This window comes from Petromyzon marinus, chromosome 37 (genome assembly GCF_048934315.1).
Source record: "Petromyzon marinus isolate PM22_M1 ecotype Great Lakes invasive population chromosome 37, UKy_Petmar_22M1.pri1.0, whole genome shotgun sequence".
NCBI lineage: Eukaryota > Metazoa > Chordata > Hyperoartia > Petromyzontiformes > Petromyzontidae > Petromyzon > Petromyzon marinus.
In genome coordinates this window covers 13666982-13687692 of record NC_133703.1, presented here as the reverse complement: position 1 = coordinate 13687692, position 20711 = coordinate 13666982, and the positions used below count along the sequence as shown (strand labels likewise).

General features: G+C 49.1%; 1 protein-coding gene across 2 annotated transcripts in view; it reads right to left on the bottom strand.

The window, feature by feature from the left end:
• Positions 1-9220: 9220 nt before the first annotated feature.
• The window catches only part of ATAD5 (ATPase family AAA domain containing 5), a 33106-nt gene continuing 21615 nt past the window's right edge, over positions 9221-20711 (bottom strand). For both annotated transcript variants that reach the window (XM_032967353.2, XM_032967352.2), the window contains exons 20-26: positions 19638-19731; positions 19343-19407; positions 18890-19073; positions 17870-18006; positions 13235-14172; positions 12190-12351; positions 9221-10465 (exon numbers count right to left, since the gene is read on the bottom strand). In XM_032967353.2, the coding sequence (XP_032823244.2) occupies positions 10390-10465; positions 12190-12351; positions 13235-14172; positions 17870-18006; positions 18890-19073; positions 19343-19407; positions 19638-19731 (1656 nt within the window). In that variant the 3' untranslated portion in view covers positions 9221-10389. The remainder of the gene's footprint in view (positions 10466-12189; positions 12352-13234; positions 14173-17869; positions 18007-18889; positions 19074-19342; positions 19408-19637; positions 19732-20711) is intronic.

The window sequence follows — 20711 nt, the reverse complement described above, 5'->3', positions numbered from 1 at the left end:
AGCCGTTCGTTTGCCAATTGTCGCGACTCGGAATTAACCCTGGAAGCTTCCCGTGCCTCGGAAAGCTTCTGAAGAGTGAAATGAACGGAGTCAGATATCTTGGATTTATACATTTTGGGCGTGGCCTGCAACTGCATGTCAATGGGGGGGGGGTCATATTCCCTACCATACATAAAAACGGTGAGTAGCCGGTGGACGCGTGTGGGGCCATCCTGTAAGCGGCGAGGACCGTAGGAATATGTAAGTCCAAATCGAGTTGTGACTCACTGACCTGGTGACTCAACATGGAGGTCAGAGTCCTATGTAGCCGTTGGACCACGCCATCCATCTGCGGGTGGTACGGTGACGTGCGCATCTTCTTTGTTCCCAAAAAAGCGCAGACCTCATGCAACATTTTAGAAGATAAATTCTTGCCCTGATCGGCCAAAAGGAGTTCTGAAGCGCCTGTGTCCATAACATAACCATTGAGAAATCCCTCAGTAATAGTCACAGCCGATTGATTAGGGAGCGGCCAGGTGACAGGCCATCATAAAAAATACTCGACCCCCACAAGCAGGTATTTGTTCTCCCGAGCGGTAGTGGGGAATGGACCAAGGATGTCCAGAGCAACAACTGATTGCAAGGGGGGGCGGCAGGGTTTCGCTGGCGACTTCCACCGAGCACACTGCACGCACCCTTTGAGCAAATTGTCCAAATCCGCAGACATGGCCGGCCAATAGAAATCCAGTTTGCGCGTGGCCAGCGTCTTCTGCACGCCCAGGTGCAAGAGACGCTCATGCACAGCCCAAACAACCTCACCTCGCAGGGCAGTGGGGACAATAATGGTATAACGGTGAAGTCCCCCGTCCCAATGCATGAGTAAGTCACCCCGCAGAATGACCGAGGCGATGCCGCATCAATCCGTGCCCCCATCAGCTTCCCTCACACGATGCTGCAATTTGAGTAGCGAAGCATCTTCTGCCTGAAGGCGTCCCCATTCCTCGTAATCCAGGCCAATGACCGCATCCCGTGCAACCGGACCGGCGCCTGTCCTGTCGCCGCATCGGCAGATGCCGCGAAAGGAGGAAGCGAAGTGAGGTTACATCGGTCAGTTTACAACGCCCGGAACCCGAAAAACACGCGCAACCTCCAGTCATTGGCAATCGCGACACGGCATTGGCGTTCATATGGCGGTACGTAACATGGAACGAGAAGTCCAGCAGGATCTCCAGCCAGCATGATAACTGGCCTGATGGCTGGTCCACACGCAGCGCATATTGAAGCGCTGCATTACAGAGTGCACCTCAAATTTTCTACCGTACAAGTAGGGGCAGTATTGCTGCATGAAAACCACAATGGCTAGCAATTCATGGCGGGTAACACAGAACCACTGTTCGGCCGGAGACAGCACTCTACTGCCGTACGCAACAACGCTCTCCACCCCGTCGACAACCTGCGACAAGACGGCCCCAATTCTGGTATTGCTAGCGTCCGAATCCAGAATGAACGGCAATGAAAAATCCGGATAACGCAGAGGAGGGGTGTTCACCAATCCATCGCGGATGGCATGAATTGCAGCCTCCTCCTCCTCCCCCCAATGAAACTCATGACCCTTAGCCATGAATGCGTGGAGAGGTTTCGCAATCTATGCGAACCCAGCAACGAAACGGCGATAATAGGATGCAAAGCCAATTAAACTGCGCACCTCACTCACCGCGGTGGGGGTCGGCCAAGTTCGAACGCACGCAGTTTTCTCCGGGTCGGTCGCAATACCCGATTCGTTAACAATGTGGCCAAGAAACCTAACCAATTTCTGGAGGTAACATTTCTGAGATTGAAATTTAAGGTTAGCCGCATGCATTTTGAGAAAGATGGCACGCAGTTGGACCAAATGGTCATCGAAAGTGTGGCTGAAGACAATTACATCGTCCAGATATATCAAACACGAGTCCCACTGGAGACCCACCAGGACCAGTTCCATCAAACGTTGGAACGTGGCTGGCGTGGAATGGAGCCCCATAGGAAGCAGATTAAATTCGAACAATCCCTGAGGCGTACGAAAGGCCGTCTTAGGACTCGAAACATCGTCAAGCGGCAACTGCCAGAACCTGGATAGGAGATCGAGAGTGGAAAAGAAACGTGCGCCCGCTAACGCGTCAAGCGAATCATCCATGCGAGGCAAGGGATATGCATCCGCAACAGAAACCTTATTAAGCTTCCGAAAATCAACGCAAAATCGTAAGCTACCATCGTGCTTCTTCACAAGCACAATCGGAGCTCCCCAGGGACTGGTGGATGGTGAGATGATGTCTGCAGGAGCGATGTGCGTCTAAAATCAAATTTTCTCTTGCCAAAAATATCCGAAAATTCATGCAAGAGCACCCGCAGCTTCCCTATCTGGTCCATGGATAAGGTGCCACTCTCAGCACACAATTTGTCAATCCAACCTTCATCCATGTACCGGGATTGTCGCGTGTTTGGGGGCTAATGCCCCCCTCCCCACTCCCCATTAGGTAGGGGCTGATCTCCCTCTCCCCACTCCCCGCGAGCGGGTGGGGTGCGACGTCTGCCCCCTCCATCCCCGCCCCCAACCGGGTGACCGGACCCCCGCACCAGCGCCCTCGCTGACTGACATAGCCAGCGGCTGGCAGACACTGCCTATTGGTTAATTACGCTCGCGCCTTCCGCCCCGCTCGCGTGTCCTAACTGCGCGGATTGGGAAATATTGTTTGACTCCCCGCTCGCTGCTGTTTAGAGTTAATTAATTATTTCCACTAAGCCGTTGTGTCAACAAGCCGACTGAGCTCGGAATCAATTAATCTCCGCGCGCTATGCTCGCGGCGCGGCCAAGCGTCCCTCTATTTAATTATTTATTTGTATGTGCGCGCGCCGTGCATATACTGATTAAAGTCACCCACATACCGTTGTGCGCCGATCGCTGTCCCACCACTCTTCACACACACACATGCATCACGCGTCAAACATCAGTCTGTGCTAAGGTTTTATTCCCGGAACGAATAGTGAACCCCTGTTTATGGCCCCCTCCAGCCAGCACCCTTCGGATAGCGCCTAACCTCCTATCACCTAGTCTTCGCAGAGTGCGTCTATCCTCCAAGCTCGAGCTGACTTCGAGCTGGGCTGAATTGCCCCCCCCCCTCCCCCCGTACTTACTCACCTCTTTCCAGCTGCACGATGGGGGTTGGGGAAGATGCCCGCCTCAGAGACTTTGCCTGGGCAATCGTTTTCAGCTGCACCCTGAAGGCGTCCTATGGATGCTGAGGGCGGCTGGTATTCTCTCCCACTCCAGAAGAACTCTGACACAATTTTCCCTCCTGGCCCCCTTATGTTCCCAAAGCCCATTAATCCTCGGGCCACATGATGTCATCCCGCGCATCCAATCAAATCCTCTTTCCGGCCGTTTTGAGCGCTCTGGCCGTTGGGGGGAGGGAGGGGGGGGGGGTCACGTCATCCCCCGCCTGTCCATTGTCTCTGTACCTGCGTTCCCCGCCGCTGACTCACCGATAATCCCCTCGGGCCCTCTCTCCTAAATCCTCCCACCCCACTGTTTACACTGCCGCAGGCTGCTTGCCTTGGGGTACCATCTCCTGTGCTGTGTATGCTTCATCGCGGCCGGCCTGTAAAGCTCTATGCCCTCTTTCAGGGGGGGGCACCATGTAAGTCGGTCTGGGGGGCTCAGCCAATTTCCTGGTCCGGTGAAACCGTGGAACATCCCTGTTAATGGGGTGCTCGGGTAAAAACCCATCGTACCAGGTGATCCCTCCTCGAGACCCTACGGGGGTGCATGTGAGTGTTTAGTGGGGCGTGCGTACGTTCATGGGGGGGGGGGGGGGTGCAAGGAGAGGGTAGCACCGGCCGAGCTGCTCCGCTGCGGTGGCACCACATGTGTAAGACTCAGCGCCCACATTCCCGACGATGCCCCCTTCCGGCTACGCCGGTGACGCATGACCGTGGTGTCCAACCCAGTATTAAGAACCTGAATAAACGGTTCCTGGTCGTTGGACACTAACGTCTGAGCCATCACCAAAGTCAGTCCGTGACTGACCTTGTTGGAAGGTCCCAAAACAATTCCATTCTCCGTAGCACCCAAATCGAACGGCTTCCTCAAGCGGAGGGGAACTAACATCTGCGTGCCGGGAGGGATTCTCACCGTTCGGCACGCGAGCGCCTGTACCCATACGATGGCCGGATGGCAATTCCAAACAGCCACGGTCAATACAGATTTTCAGAAGCATCCTACCAAGGAAATCGGTTTCAAGTAAACATGGAACAGCCAGGGACGTGGAGACAAAAATGTCCCGACAATTTAACAGAAGCGATGCACGCCTCGGCCGTTATCCAACTGATAATACCCAACGAGCCGCCATTAGCGGCGAAACATGGTGCATCAACAGGGTCTAGAACCCGACACTTAGGGGGCAAAATATTGTATATCAATTCCGAGATGATAGTTGCCGACGCACCCATGTCGACTAGAATCCGTATTTCCACACCCTCAATAAACCCAAGCACGGCAGATGAACCCGCGGCCGCAGCCACCACTCGATGAGCCAGCTTCGACCACTGATCCAGCCGGAGCTGACGAAACTCACGATCACGAATAGGACTCCCCCCCCGTACCGACACGCGACCGGGACGTGAACTGAAATGCCTAGATGGGTGAGGTGAGGCCAGGGGTCAAGTGTGGAGTGCATCGCGACTCGCCTTAGGGTGTAGGGAAGCGTAAGATGGCGGTGATGCTTGGAGGCGCTGTCGTGGTAAGCGCAGCCCAATGACACGTGCCCCGGCAGACCGCAATTATAGTAGGTAACACAGCCACCTCTGGAACGAGACAACGACCTTGGCCGCCGCTGCTTGTCCGTCCGTCGCGCGCCACCATCACACCGGTCGCCTCCACCCCAAGTCGACGCTCATGCCAAAAGGGGCTCCGCTCCATCAGGTGGCCCCGGCTCCGTGCGGGACACAGCACACGTCACCTGTGCCCTGTCCTGTTGTAGAAGTTACTGGGCTTGGATGCACTTAGCGACCTTGAGAAACGAGATGTCATCATCTTCGGCTGGAAGAATGGTGTGGAGGGTTGTCGCCAAGGCCAGCAGTCTCTCGTGGACCAATGCGTCAATCCCATCGTGGTTCATTTTCGGGAAGGCGGCTTTCGCTAGCACCAAAAGCGCGCTATAGAAGGCGAGGGCCAACTCGGTCTCCCCCTTTCGTCGCGTGGCGAACTTGTGGCAATGCCCGCAGTGCCTCCGCCTCCGTCCATCCCGCCAAGTCGACGTTCATGAGGTACCGCCGCTTGAAGGCCACCCAGTCGTCACTGGTAGCCGTAAACTCTTTAATAAAAGAAAGCCGACAGTAGAGAGCCGGGATGTCCATCGGCGCCGACGGCGCATCTTCAAGTTTGGTGGGCTGCTCGCTCCACGCCGGTGACAAAATGGCGGCCGAATATGCGGGCTGCCCCGCCGAATATCCCGCCTGTTGCAAAATGTCGGCAGAGTCGTCATCCATGAGCGGCACCACTGCTCCCTCTTTCACCAGACAGACTGTGGGACTGATCTCCGCGAGGATCGAAGCCACAGCGTGGAGGAGCTCCGCGAGGCAACCGTGCGCCTCCCGGAGGGTCGCCTCCGCCGACGGCGAAGCGTTGCGTGCCAGCAAACGCACACCCCAGCTCGTCGGGTATACCCGTGCGAGTTTGATGAAACAAACTCGCACGGCGTGATGAAGGTTTCAGGCGAGAGGGTGCACAAAACAGCACCACTTACCAAACCGAACCTGGATATATTGGGGCCTCACGACCCGAACAACATCAACCGGTCCTCTCCAAGGTTGCAGCAATTTAGGTGACGTGCCCACTGGCACCTGCAGACAATGCAACCAGGCCTTGTCGCCCAGCAACCAATCGTGCATGGAAATGCGGCCATCCTTGAGCCACTCGTTGGCCAGCTGCCTGGCCCGGGAGTGAATCGAATTGAGTCGGAAAGTTTGGACACTTTCGGGGCGGGCGCGGCCTGTAACTGCACATCGATGGGAGGGTTATACTCTCTACCATACATCAAAAAGGGAAAGTAGCCGGTGAACGTGTGCGGGGTCATCCTGTAAGCGGCAAGAACCGCAGGGATATGCAAATCTCAATCAACCTGCGACTCGCTGACCAAGTGACTCAACATGGCGGTCAGAGTCCGGTGTAAGCGCTCGACCATGCCATCCGTTTGTGGGTGGTACGGGGACGTGCGTACCTTTTTAGTACCCAGCAAGTCGCAAACCTCATGCAGCAGCGTGGAAGAAAATGTTTTACCTTTGTCCGTCAACAGGTGCTCAGGAGCCCCCTTATCCAAGACATAGCCATTCAGGAATGCGTCGGTGATAGCAACAGCCGACTTATTTGGGAGCGGCCAAGCCATAGGTCAGCGAGAGAAATACTCGACGCACATGTGTAAATATTTGTTTCCACACGCCGAAATGGGAAATGGCCCAAAAATATCGAGGGCAACAAATTCGTTCACCCGTGACACCTGGATGGATTGCAGCGGAGGATAACAGGATCTCGCCGGCAGCTTGCGCCGGGCACATTGCACGCAGCCTTTAAGTAGATCTTCAACGTTGGAAGCCATGGCTGGCCAATAAAAATCCAATTTGAGCGCAGTCAGCGTCTTCTGCACTCTGAGGTGCAACAGCCGTTTATGCACAGCCTACACCTCGCCCCGCAGGGCAGTAGCGACAACAATAACATAACGGCGCAATCCTCCATCCCAATACATGAACAATCCTCCCCGCAGCACAAACGAGTTCACATCTCGTGTGGTATCACCATCGGCGGTCAGCCTGATACGCCGGTACAGCTTAAGAAGGGACGAATCCTCCGCTTTTCGACGTCCCCATACCTCATAATCAAGACCCAAGGTAGCATCACGCGCGACGGGGACGTCACCCGTCCCCTCAACGGCGTTCGCGGCAGATGCAACGAGAGGGTAGGGGGGTGGTCGAGCCGCATGGCCGACAGCGACCCGAACCAGAAAAACATGCGCACTCCCCGGGCGCTGGCAATCGCGAGAGGGCATCGGCGTTCGAATGGCGAGTACCCCTACAATATGTGACATTGAACGAAAAATCCTGTAGGATTTTAAGAGCACTACAACTGATGTCAGGAGTTATAATAGTTGGTGATAGCATAGTTCAGTCATGTTAACAAGGAGAAAACAATTTCCAAGGTCGTCCTCGGACTAGGAAAACCACGACGACAGGATGCTGTTATGCCGCCATCGTGGGGAGAAGACCAAAATCTGACCACACTGCCGCCTCCAAGGAGTCAGCGCCGAACCAAGAAAGACATTATGGGAGACCTCCTGGCCGCCGTCACTGCCTTAGCTGCCGTTATGCAGCAGGAAGACGACGAGAGGATGCCCGTCCAATGCCCCAGGACTTCCACCACCGCCGTTTCCCGCACGCGGAAAACCCGAGGGACGCAAGCAGCGCAAGTGCCCACCAATTTGGACAGCAGGCGGGAAATGCTTCCCGCCCAATTTCAAGTTCTGCCGACAGCGCTACCCAAAGACCATGGACTCAAGAAGAGACTACCATTTGTCAAGGAATTTACAGCAACTGGCAGCAATTAGGAAGCATTCAGACGCCGATTTACCGCCACTTACAAGAAAGCCAATTGGACGGAGGAGGAGGCGCTATGTGCGCTGCCAACGGCGTTGGACGACGAAGCTCTGGCGGCGTTCGAGCTATTCCTGAAGAGGACAAGCCCTCTCTGTCCCAAGTTCTGGCTCAGTTGGCGCTAGTCTACGCTCCCCAGTCACACAAGCGCCAGAGGTTCGCCACACGGAGGCAGAAAAAGGCCGAGACGCCTTTCGCAGCGCGCTTCAGGCGCTAGCGATGTCAGCCTACCCCGGGATGGACCAGGTCAGCAGGGACTCGCTGGTCCTGGAACAGATGCTCCAGCTCGCCCGGGAACTACAGGTTGTGCTGCCTGCGATGGACGACCTCTCCTCGCTCAAAATTGCGCGGTGCCTGAAAGCACACTTCAGCATTCAGCGACGCTCTGACGTGGCTGCAGGCATCCTAACCACCGCGAACGGCGGAGCGGCCGAAGACGGAGCATCGCCAAGAGCCTGCACTTCCTTCTCCGTCGGTAGGGCAATGAGGGCAGATGCGAAGCCACACGGCGACCAAGGACACCCAACGGAGCCTTCCTCCCGCCAGAGGGACAGGCCGACAGTGTGCGTTAAATGCGGCCTGCCGGGACACCTCTATCAGCTGCCGCACTCCACGGGTAAGACCACGTCGCCGCCATACTACAATCGCCCGTTCTCCTCTCATCGGGGCCCTCAGGAAAGTCGCGGTGCACCTCACACACAGCCCACACATCCACCTCATGCATCGGATTCTGGATCGCGAGTCGTCGGTGCGAGTCGGGGCGCATCGCGGGTGGGACGCGTTGTTCCGGGTGAAGGTTGGCCGCGACGTCCTGCGCAATTGCACGCCTTGTGTCACCGTGTTATTGCTGTAGCAGCAGGGTCGTCCACTGTCGTTGGGACTATCGATGGGATTGAGGTACGGGTACTTGTGGATACCGGTGCATCGGCGACAATCATTTCCGAGATTATTTACGACAGTTTGCCGCCAAAATCTCGCGCCATTTTGCCTAATATCCCGTGTTTTGCCGCAAATGGTCAATCATTGGGGATTATTGGCCAGTTATTAGCGACAGTATGCATCGGCGACATTAGCTTGATGGGCGCCGTGCTTGTTTCCACGTCTCTGGCTGTACCTTGCCTATTGGGAACGGATTTTCTAGCCAAAATGCCCCTTCAGATCCTTATCGATCAAGGCTGCACAGAATTACCTTTGGGTCACCAAATCAGTTCTGGCGATGGCCACCCGTACTGTAAAAATTCCCCCTGGCGCACAGATGCTAATTCCCTTGCGATTAAAGAAACGTGATAGGCAAAATTCCAAGGGATGTTGCCGGTTCCCTCCAACAAGGCTGCTCTGGGTGAAACCTTATTCTTTGCGCAGACCTTGGTGGCCAAGAACAGTTTATCCAAGTTCCTCTAGCCTCGTGTATAGGGGGTTACGGAGTGACATGGACGTCTACACCAATTATAGAACCAGCTCCGTAAAGGTCCTCATTGAAGGAAGTGTGAATAAACGGATTGCCTCCAACCACGTAGTGTGGTGTCTTCATTTAAGAACACTACACAAGCATCACGCACACAGCTTGGAATATAAAGATTTTATTTTCTCATCTCAACACACCACACACTGTACAAAAAAAATTGGTAATTTTAGAAAAACAATCAACATTCCTGTACACTGCTATATGTATTTTTTTTCATATATATAATTCAAAATTTAAGCCCATGGTGATTCTGTGTCGTGGCATACTGCCCACTCGGCATCTCTGAGCGCGAGAACCGTCAACATTTCAACATCATCACCACCACGGGCCCTGCACAGAGCACACCGGACCAGTGATAGCAACGTCCACTGTGCCCTGCGCATTTGCACCTCAGCTCTACATCTACTGCCAATTTTCACTTTCTCTGTTCGTATGTACTGTATGTTGAACTTATTTTTTACCGTACGTAGCTAACTGTACTAATCGGAATATTAAGTGTATATGTAAATACACGGAACCAACTCACTTGTCCAAATGATCCAAATTCCCATTCCCGACTTGAGATGACTTGAGTCTTCCTAGGCATGTGGCACCACGATGCATTGAATCATCAATTCAAATCAGTTGATACACTTGCAATAGGTGCATGAAATAGTGCCTATAAGACACACTTAATTACAGTTCAAGAAAATAATATGCCCATGGTATGCTGTTACATTTAGGGTAATGAATCAAACAGAACCATACACGTGACGATATAAATGAGCCACATTGAAAATTGATTAAGTTCGTAAATCGTGCGTATTCACCAAATCAGTGGGGAAGATAATTATTGCACGCCTGGTAGGCATCCCTTGCTGTTTTACTGGCTGCAGACAGGGTGGATTTCAGTTGGTAAGGTTGGCGTAAATCAGGTGTTGAAACAAGTGGTCTGGAACAAAGGCAAACCTGTACAATTACAGTCCAATCAAAATAATTGCAATGTCTGCAGTGTTTGTTGTATGTTTTATTACATAAAATGGTCATATAAAAAATACACTGTATTACTCAACTCTGGTGAACTGTACGGTATTATAATTGAAAAAGACACTGCAATAACTTTAAATGTAACAAAGGAAACAGAGCAGAGCCAATAAACAAATAAGACAATTTGGCCGCACAAACTAGTTCTTTATGATAGCTGCACACCTGAATGGGCCTGAAAAGGTCATGAAGTAATTTGATGTGACCTCAAATGAAAATAAGAGTCCCATGACAGCTCCAAAAGATCATGGGAAGTCAGCAGACAGTGCGGCAAATGTTGACCGTGAGAGCTCCAACTTATCCTCCAGATAATGGTGGAACCTGCAGAAAGAAAAACGACAGTCTGCAAGTCAAAGTCTCATGAGGAACACCACAACATGTAAACTAGAATGCAACTATACTCTTTGGTTCTTTCGGTAAAGTCACATAGTTAGAAATAAAATTAAAATAATCACGACGTTTCGATCGCAACACAAGCGGTCGTCATCAGGCAAAGGAGTCAGCCTCTAAAGGCAAACTGTTTATAAAGGTTTGGGGATGGGCGTAGCCCAAATGCATCAACAACACCAGGAGCACGGGCGGTGCACGAGTGCCAATGCAGCAACAATGCCAATGCAGCAACAGTGCCAATGAAGCAACAATGCCAAACGCTGGGGATGCGGGGGGAAAATAACTCGGAAAAATAGACTAGTACCCGGCAGATATGATGGAACAACCATAAACAGTTAAGGTTTTACCTGGTTAATAACATCCTTCCAATGATTGCTCAATATGCATCCATCTTCTCGGTTGAAGTTATGTCTATGTGTATATATCTGGATGGCTTCATGAACAAACCTTTTATAGTAGCCCGAAGGTTTGCTGAGTATCTTGGTCTCGGAAAAAACAATATCATGCGAGCCCAAAGCGTTATAACAATGGTCAGCCACGGCAGAGGTATTGGTTCTGCCGTGTTTCAGATCTGCCGCATTTCAGATCTGCCTTGTGTTCGGGATCACGGTCCGAGACATGTTAAGAAAGTTAAATTAAACAAAGTATCATGTGCATCTCTGAACATGGAGCAAGCACTGGCTGAGATGAGATCCTGGGTTCAAGCAGGACAATCACCTTGGATTAAACAAGGTTTGCAATTATATAACTTTTGATCGTTCTGACCCCCATTCACTAATGCCTTGCTAAAGATACCCACCAGTTGGACAAACCCAAAGCTAAGGAGGCAACATATGTGTATATCATATACTACATTATCGACGATGAGAAAATAATTATTTGAAGAGCACAAAGTAACTGCTTAGTTTGGTTATGGAGGTCTTTTCACATGACTTCAGTAGTAGTAACCCTGGAGCCACCCTCTGAGCAGTCCACTAACATGCAGCGGCATTCTTATGACTGAAGGCGTTCTGTTAAGATGTTCTTTCACTTCATCCAATTACTCAAGTTGGCGTTATTAAGATCAACAAGTTACCATGGCCAATGCCAATGATGCTGCCCCACCACCACCAACTGTCAGATCACACAACTATCACACAGTTGATATTTGATCTGCAATGCCTGCTCTTTCAAGATCTCTACAACTGTATTTAGTTATTCCATGGCTGGCAACATTAGCACACCCCTAGTAACATGCCCCTCTCCTCCATCTTGCACTCAATGTTCACCCATTGCAACTTCCTCTTCACGATTAGGCCTACAAAGCTTTTTTAACATGTTCCATCAAAGCTGTTCACTGGGTATGAAACAGCTTCATTTTTACTTTGAGATTAACTGTATTGAAGACCCCACTGCTTTATACTCCAGGCCGTAGGCATAAGGCCATACCGTATTCTAAGATACACAGGTAATAACTTTATGTTTGTAGCATTGAGCTGGCACAAACTGTATTGCTCATCATTTAAAGAAGACAGCTTGACTGCTATGTTCTGTTGGTAGAGCGTGGTCATCAGATATTACCTGCAGACAAGTGCACTGGTTGTTGTTGACAATAAACAAAGAGATGCCTTATCCCTTACTCTCCCGTGAGTCTCTGACCAGCGGCGTCACCTCACCTGCGTTTGGAATGCGTATCCTCACGCAGGCGCTCCGTGCGGCACAGCTGGCGCAGTACCGGCAGGTAGTCGATGGCGACAGCGCGGCGCGCGCACAGCGAGCTCAGCGCCACACAGCCGGGAGCCACGAGCTGCGCCAGCGCCCTCCGCTCCTCACTCGCCCTGCACAGGACAAGGTCTGGGTTTTTAAGGCAGCAGTGCGGGCTCGTGTGTGCGTGTTTGTCGGGCCTACACAGTAATAATGTAGGTAATATAAATGAAGTGATGCATCAAGTAGTCCATTGATCTATTATTTAAAGTATTCAAATTATAAGGAAATAATATGCAAAATATTGCAATCTCTATTGTCCCTCACTACGCCCCCCTTCCTGTACTCAGTCACGTTTCCACTCCTTTTCCCTCCTGCTTCCCCTCCATTGGAATAAACTCCCACTCCACATCTTCAAAGTCAACTTTACTCACCTTAAGACTGATTTTTTTCATTAGTGTATCCCTCTACTACAAGCTGTCCTTAAAACATTAAGCATCCTCTCCCTTCCCCTTCTTAATCTCGCCCCTCCCCTCCATATCATCACCCTTCCTTGCCATACCTTTCCCCTCTCCAACACTCAAATCCCATCCTTTTTCCCCATCAGCCTATACTTATGTACAAATTATATTTCTTGTAAAGCGCTTTAATAAAGTGCTATATAAAATCCTAGATAAGATAACATAATTAGGCTTAAAAAGTGAAGAGAAACAATATAAATTATAAAGGCAGAACAAATGAGCCCAAACAAGACACAAAGTACAAATGAGACAGCCAAAAAAAGCAAGACAGTACAAACAGACCTTACTCACAATACCCAGTATATACAAGATAGGAATAATAAACCTTATTATAAAATAAATTATTCCTGAATTTAATTGCAACCCCAGATCATGGCAATAAATCACTACATCTCCCTAGACAAACTGCAGACAGTTTAACCATGGCATCGGACAAAAAACAAATAACCGAAATAAATATTACACAGCAAGAGTTTCCTGTGAATAAGCGTCTCACCTGGAGACCTCCAAGCTCTCGGGCAGAAACCTGGATGCCTCTTTGCCTTCAGGAACTTGCAGGCTCAGGCTTTGTCTAACTTCCGGTCCCAGGTCCGGCGATTCCAGTGCAAGAGAGATTTCACTCCTGCACCTCCTTAGAGCCAGTGCCTCCACAGCCGCGCGGATCTCAGAGCCAACCCCGTCCCGCATATCGGCCCCCGTGTCCCACCCGCCAATGCGGCTTGCGTCGAGGAGGCCGCTCCTGCACTGGGCAGGCCACCAGTCCAACAGGCTGGCACCGCACGGCCCCTCGGCCTCCCCATCGCGTTGTGCGAGGCGGTAGTCCGTGCACGAGAATGCGTTCGCGAGCTGCGACACCGCGTCCAGGCAGTGCAGCCCTGCGCGTGCCGCCCGTCGCTCCTCGTCGCTGCGAGGTCTCACGACCGGACCGACCCTGCAACCCGACTCGGCGCCGTCGATCGAATTTGCCCGCTCGCCTCCGTCTGTGCCCGCTGGACCCCGCTGCCTCGTTTGCATCCGGCGCTGGGCCCCACAGCTTTCAGCCGCGCCATTTCTGATTTCGGAATCCACGTTCGACGCGTTTTGGTTCTGCGGCGTGCTTGCGGCGTCGCGAGAACTCTCCTCCGAGTCATAAACATCGCTGTCGAAAAATAGCAGCCCGCGTCGCCGCTGTCGGGATCTTCCCAGACGCGGAGCCTTCACAGGGCTGGAGTCATCCTCGTATTCCGGCCCCAGCTTCGATTGCATGTTCCCTTCCGGCACGGGGGTAACGGCGGCAGGCGGAGCACCGCTCAGTGGAGTGGGGACAGAAGGGCAGCGTGCCACGAGGAGTGGAAGTAGCAGCTCCCAGTTGCAGCGGACAAAGTCAAGTCCCAGCCGCTGCGTCTCGGTCAGGGCGTGAATCTGCCTCGCCAGGGAGCCACCGCTCTCCGCCTCCTGCAAAGTCAGCACAACGTTTATTAGAGCACAAGACTAACACACAAGACTAACACGCTGGAGTTCACAGCTACTCGTGATCAAGGAGCGGTCTCCAAAGTTCAGCTACGTGTTGGAGCATTTCTTCTTTCATCATTTTTGCCACGCACTGCTGCAGGAATCTTCAGGCATTTAAGCGAAGCAATTGAAAAGTTCCCACACGTGTCTCGTTTTAAGTTCTGAAACATACAGCCCTACCCAGAACACAACACTTGAAACGCACAGGACTGGTTTACATCATCGCTTTCATCCCCCCTTGCGTGAAGCACGCTAATTAAAAATGACTATCACTGGAAACATTGCCATATTAGATTTATGGCCTGCTGAAGAAAACAAAAATCCTGATATTCTTAATAAACCTGATAATCATTGCATAAGTTCAGTGAAGTAGCAACTTTATGTTTGACACGTCGGCTTTCGCGACCATTCCAGAAAAATCTCCGGATGATGCTGGATGTAATAACCAGTGAAACGTCGTACTCAAATTGTAAATGTTGTGGATTTACTCTCCAGCACATCGATGGGCTGAAGTAGTAACTACTTGTCACGTTTTGTTTACGTGACAAACCTTACTGGTTGGGTGTGTCAGGTGGTAGCGGGTTCACGTCACATTTAAACTTACGCGATCTAACCGAAAAAAGCTATCCATAGAGGTATTTTGGGTTAAATTGCATAAATCTATAAATGTTGTAAAAACCCGCCACCACCCGATACAGCGAACTAGTAAGGGTTGTCACGTAAATAGAACATCCCAATTCGTCACTAGTACAGCACACCGGTGTGTTAGAGAGCTAAGCCACAACATTTGCAATCTTAGTACGTTTTGCCAGTAATTACAACTAGCTTCATCAGGCGACAGCCAGATTTGTGGGGAAGTCCACCTGTTTCGTTCCTTATATAGAAGCGTAGATGTGGTGACCATATTTCAGAGCTCTTGCGCAAAGTGGGGGGGGGATTCATGAGTTAACGTATATTATGCATGCGCAATATGCGAAGCCTTTGATCTTGTCCTTCCTGTCCATTGTGTGTATTAAAATAGCCGTACCAACAGTAATCCCTATTGAAGTATGGTGCCCTTTATAGGCATGCATTTAAACAATGTATTATTTGATGATTCGCTTCCACGCAGCACTAAGGCGGTAGCTATCCGAACGGTTAAACATTTTTTTTATTTCTTTCAATTTCGATAGATTATCTAATTAGTCTTGGCCAGGAGTAGCTAATTTTGCACATAACTTCAACATTATCAAAATCAATTGAGTGTCCTTGTTGGCACGCGTGTTCTGCTCCTGCTGACAGTTCATCAAAAACTCTGAACATATCGTAAATATAATTAAAGATATTAAGCTTAACGCTAATTATATTCTCGTAAGTTTTGATGTGATTTCTTTGTTCACGATGGTTTTGGTCAACGAGTAAATTAAATTATTTGACACTGGTAACGAACAAAGGTTTAGCCAAAGAAATCCCAAGACTAGCTGAACACTGTCTAAAGAACATCTACTTCTTGTGGAAAGGTGACTTCTATAAACAAACAGGAGCAGCAATGGGCTTTACTTTGTCTCCTGTGATAACGAATTTGTACATGGAAGATTTTGAAACAAAAGCAATAGCTTTAAGCACACTAAAACCCTCTGCTTGTTTTAGATATGTGGATGACACATTGGTGGTCTGGCCACACGGCAAAGATACACTGAACGCATTTCTAAATAATCTCAACTCGCAAAACCCATCCATCCAGTTCACCATGTAAGTGGAAGCTGACAGAACTCTACCATATCTGGATATTCTGCTCGGACGGGGTTGAAATGGTAAAATAATACAGCGTTTACTGAAAGAAAATGCATACCGACACCTGAATGCAGTCAGACCATCAGCCCGCACAGAAATCTGCTCTTATCAAGACACTCATTCATCGAGTTAAGAAAGTGTCAGACGATGACAGTCTGAGAAGTGAAATTCAACATGTTAAAGAAGCGCTGCAAATGAATGGTTACAATGATGCCAAAACAAAATCAAATAACACGAGCATTAAAACTGCCCAAGTAATTAAAACGATCAAAAGACCGTACATTGCGGGAGTAACTGATAAACTAGCCAGATGTTTAGAAAAACAAAATATCCGAGTCAGATTTGGCACGGTACATAAAATACAGATATTAATATCTGGTACAAAAGATGTATTACCGAAGCTATCAACAGAAGGTGTGTACACGATTAACTGCACGTGCGGAAAATGTTACGTTGGGCAAACAGGACGAATGATCAGCACGAGATTAAAAGAACATCAGAGACATATGAAATACTCCCAAATACAACTGTCAGCAGTAGCAGAACACGCGTGCCAACAAGGACACTCAATTGATTTTGATAATGTTGAAGTTATGTGCAAAACTAGCTACTACTGGCCAAGACTAATTAGATAATGTATCGAAATTGAAAGAAATAAAAATTATTTTAACCGTTGGGATAGCTACCGCCTTAGTGCTGTGTGGAAGCGAGTCATCAAATAATACATTGTTTAAATGTATGCCTATAAAAGGCACCATACTTCAATAGGGATTACCATTGGTACGGCTATTTTAATACACACAAAGGACAGGAAGGACAAGATCAAAGGGCTCGCCTAATGGACATGCATAATGTACGTTGACTCATTAATCCCCCCCACTTTGCGAAAGAGCGCAGAAGTATGGTCACCACATCTACGCCTCTATATAAGGAACGAAACAGTTGGACTTCTCCACAAATCTGGCTGTCGCCTGATGATGCTAGTTGTAATTACTGGCAAAACCTCGCACTAAGATTGCAAAATGTTGTGGCTTGGCTCTCCAACACACCGGTGTGCTGTACTAGTGACGAATAGGGATGTTATGTTTACGTGACAACCCTTACTAGTTAGCTGTGTCGGGTGGTGGCGGGTTTTAACGACACATTTATATACTTACAAGATCTAACCCAAAAAAAACTCTATTATGGATGATATTGGTCGCGAAAGCCTACGTGCTGAGCCCAAACAGATATATTATGAATAGTGAATGTCTTTATTTGACTGATTGAAACACAGAGGTTAATGCTAACCACAAAAAGTGCTAGCTTGGACATTTTTTGAGTTGCCGATAACAAAAGGGGCACTCCTTTAGAACTAAAACTTAACTGCTGGGTTAACTGGAAATGAAAAAAGAAAAATAAATGTTCATGAAAACACAAATGTCTCCATACGAATGCAGAATGTTGTTCTCTGGGCTTCTTCAAGTGGTTAAGTTAAAATAAAATGGATTTACTGAAACCTGACATCATCAGGATTCTATACATAGTTACAATATGAATAATCTGTTTTTAATTTAAACTGTAATGCTTTTTTCCAAATAATCTAAAAATGGCACAATATTGCATTTGGTGATTTTAAGGTTTATAAAAATGTGGCAAATCTCACCATAGTTTACACCGTCATAATGTTGAAAATGACAAGTGAAAGCAGAAGGCACCGACTAGCATAAGACATTTAGCATTAGAGACAATAATGATGAGCACTGATGGTCAGCACACACGCATACACAGACAGATAACTACACAAAGGGATGGACATTGTAATGCAGATGGCAAGAGAAACATACGTCGGCAGTGAAAGGCTGTATGGGGTGGTGGCGCTGCTTACCGTGAGCAGAGTGTAGAGGCTGCCGTGGCTGCCCAGCAGCTCACTGAGCCCCAGCAAGCTCTCCGAACAGTGCGTCTCACCCTGAGCTGCCTGAGGCAGCACAGCCTCGCACCCGACTCCCTCACTCTCGTCCCTCTCTGCCAGCAAAAAACAAACCACGTAAGACATCAAAAAGCTCGGCAACGCGGTCCGCACCTTCATTTGTCTCCTGGCAACACGGCCGCATGTCGGGAAGTACGCTAAACATTATGAACAGACACAATCACAAATTTCCCTTTTATATATATAGATATATACGAATATAATTATCACACACACACACATTGATATGTGCATTTATGACTAAAAGATTCATGGTTAATCAATGCATCGATGCATTGTTACATGCCTATACAAAAATGTTGCATTTAAGTTACTATACTATATTAGGGCAGAAATACCTAGAATGCGGAATACTTGTGATAATCACATCTCTCCACCTCAGTAGGATCAAAATCGGGCATCGAGATTGCCCAACATTGATGTAGCAGTTCGGTGGTGCTGTTGTGCTCATCTAACACGAGGTCACGTATTCTGCCCATCAGAGTCTATAAAAGTTCATAAAGTATGGACCACTTTATGGTTGTCCGTTGGAGAGACACGCACCTCTCACAGGGATGTAGAGTGACCAACAATGACTCAGATACCAATACCTCAGTGCCTGCTTGAGCAGGGATGGGGTTAGAGAGACAGATTGTGGCTTAGGAGTTAGGGTGAGGCAAACGAATAGGGAGTGTGGTAATAGATATGGGTTTGAAAACATAGTTAGAAGATAGGGATAAGAGGTTAGTTATGAGTTGGTGTTATGGTTTAGGGTTAAGGGTAAGAGATAGGGGCTAGATTTAGGAGCTTGGGCTAGGATTTATGGGTAAGGTGTTGATGCTATGACACTGCTCTCACAAGCCCCTCTAAACTCGTCACTGGGGCTGGCAGAGCCCCGAAGACCGCGACACGCAACCCCCAGACTGCTAGGCATCACACCGTAAGGGGGCTGAGGCTGGGCTTCCCCAAGGGCAGCTCCTCCGCTGCACGCCCACAACTGCAGCGAGAGGAGGGCGCGGCGCACGTCCCCTCGCGTGTGCGCCAGCAGGGCCTCCACGTCCGCCACGGACACGCGCAAGCCCTCCGCCAGGCACGCTACCTGCAGGTACGGCACCACGCTGGCCTGCATGTGTGCATGCAGGAGTGCGTGGGAACGTGAGCACAGGACACCACTTACAGGTTTCAATGTCTCTCACAAAGCATCACCGTGCACTAGACATGAAGTGATGTGTCAAATATGAACAATATTTTTCCCGAGCGCTTTGGCACGGGCATCGAGAAAAGTGATCAACAAAATCATATAATCAAAGTCATGCACGGCAAAATCGGTGCACATCCACAAATCGGTAAAGAGAGCACCCGTGCCGACTGGCGGCAGTGAAAGCTTTTTACCATGGACGGCGTTTTGAAGTGGATTTGCTCGTAGTGTCCATCGAATGTCAAGTAGAACGTCGGATCTGCGTATGGGAAGGAGGTGGCAAGATTAAAACACAAGAAACGGGTCTAGACTCATCCATGGGGCAGTTGAACATTCCGAAAATGCAACATTGTAATATTGGACTTGCTATGTAATTTCCGATTACACTGCAATAAAACAGTAACAATGTCTGTTGTGTTGTGAGCCGGTCCTCCTTTTTGTTGTTGATGTTTCGAACATCCCCCCTCCCCCGCCCCCCGCACTCCTCACCAGACGTGATGAGGACTATCGGTCGCTTCGTGGTCGCCATGAATGTTCTGATCGCAGACAGGAAGCCGGTGTCGTCATCAAACACTACGTCCACCTGTGGAGCAGCACAAGGTGACGTCTCTCGGACAAACGCCAACTCAGGCCCTGTGCTGGTCAGGCTCCAGCCTCCTGCTGGTTCCAATACCATTGCATATTTCTCTCTCTCCCCCGGCGAAAACCCAAAATGACATCGCAACCATGTAGTCAGCTTCGTGTTATGCCAAAAATACATCTCCACTGAGACCTCTCAAAGGGAGCTGTGCAACATCACATGCCATCAGGCAATGGCCCTGGATGATGACGCATCCCTCTATATACTGAACAGATACGTAAAGCAAAATTACGTTTATTAAACCATATTTTCCCATTGACTTCAATAAATGGTTGGAGATGCGTTTCGACAGAAAAATTGTCAGCTCAAAGACATAATACATTTACATTTAAGAGTGCATGCAACCTTTTTTAAGAATATAAATCATGGAAAATCGATAATTACATGACAAAATACAAATAATTATCAGAATAAGTTTTGGAAAATCAGTACAGTATGTCACGGGAAACCAGTACAGTGTGAAAAGCACAGCAAAAAGCATGAAGTGTACGCTAGGGCAAACGACAGACCGTGCATTGTTTAATTTCCCCCCCCAAAATAATATCTGGAGATTCAAAGTGAAGTAAATACGAATTTAATGGAACGTATATCAAATTCGTTCCTAGTTATTAAGTTACATTGTAGCGAAATTCTGTCGACTGAGTTTCCGTATAACGAGGGATGACTGTACTTATTAAAAAGGCCCTCTCAGCTTGACCATTACAAGGCACACTAAGCCAGTGTTTGTTACTTAGTAACCAAACTGATTTAAGTGGAAAAACAATAAGATGGTTTATACTCTTCTATGCAGTCACTGGCGACCGGGCTGAAACCACCATTGAAATCTATGGATGAAATGCGCCTTACAAATGTAAATCATTATTATTACCACACTTGACAACATGGCTTACCTACAGGTGCTCATATGTAAAGTCAAATTAGCT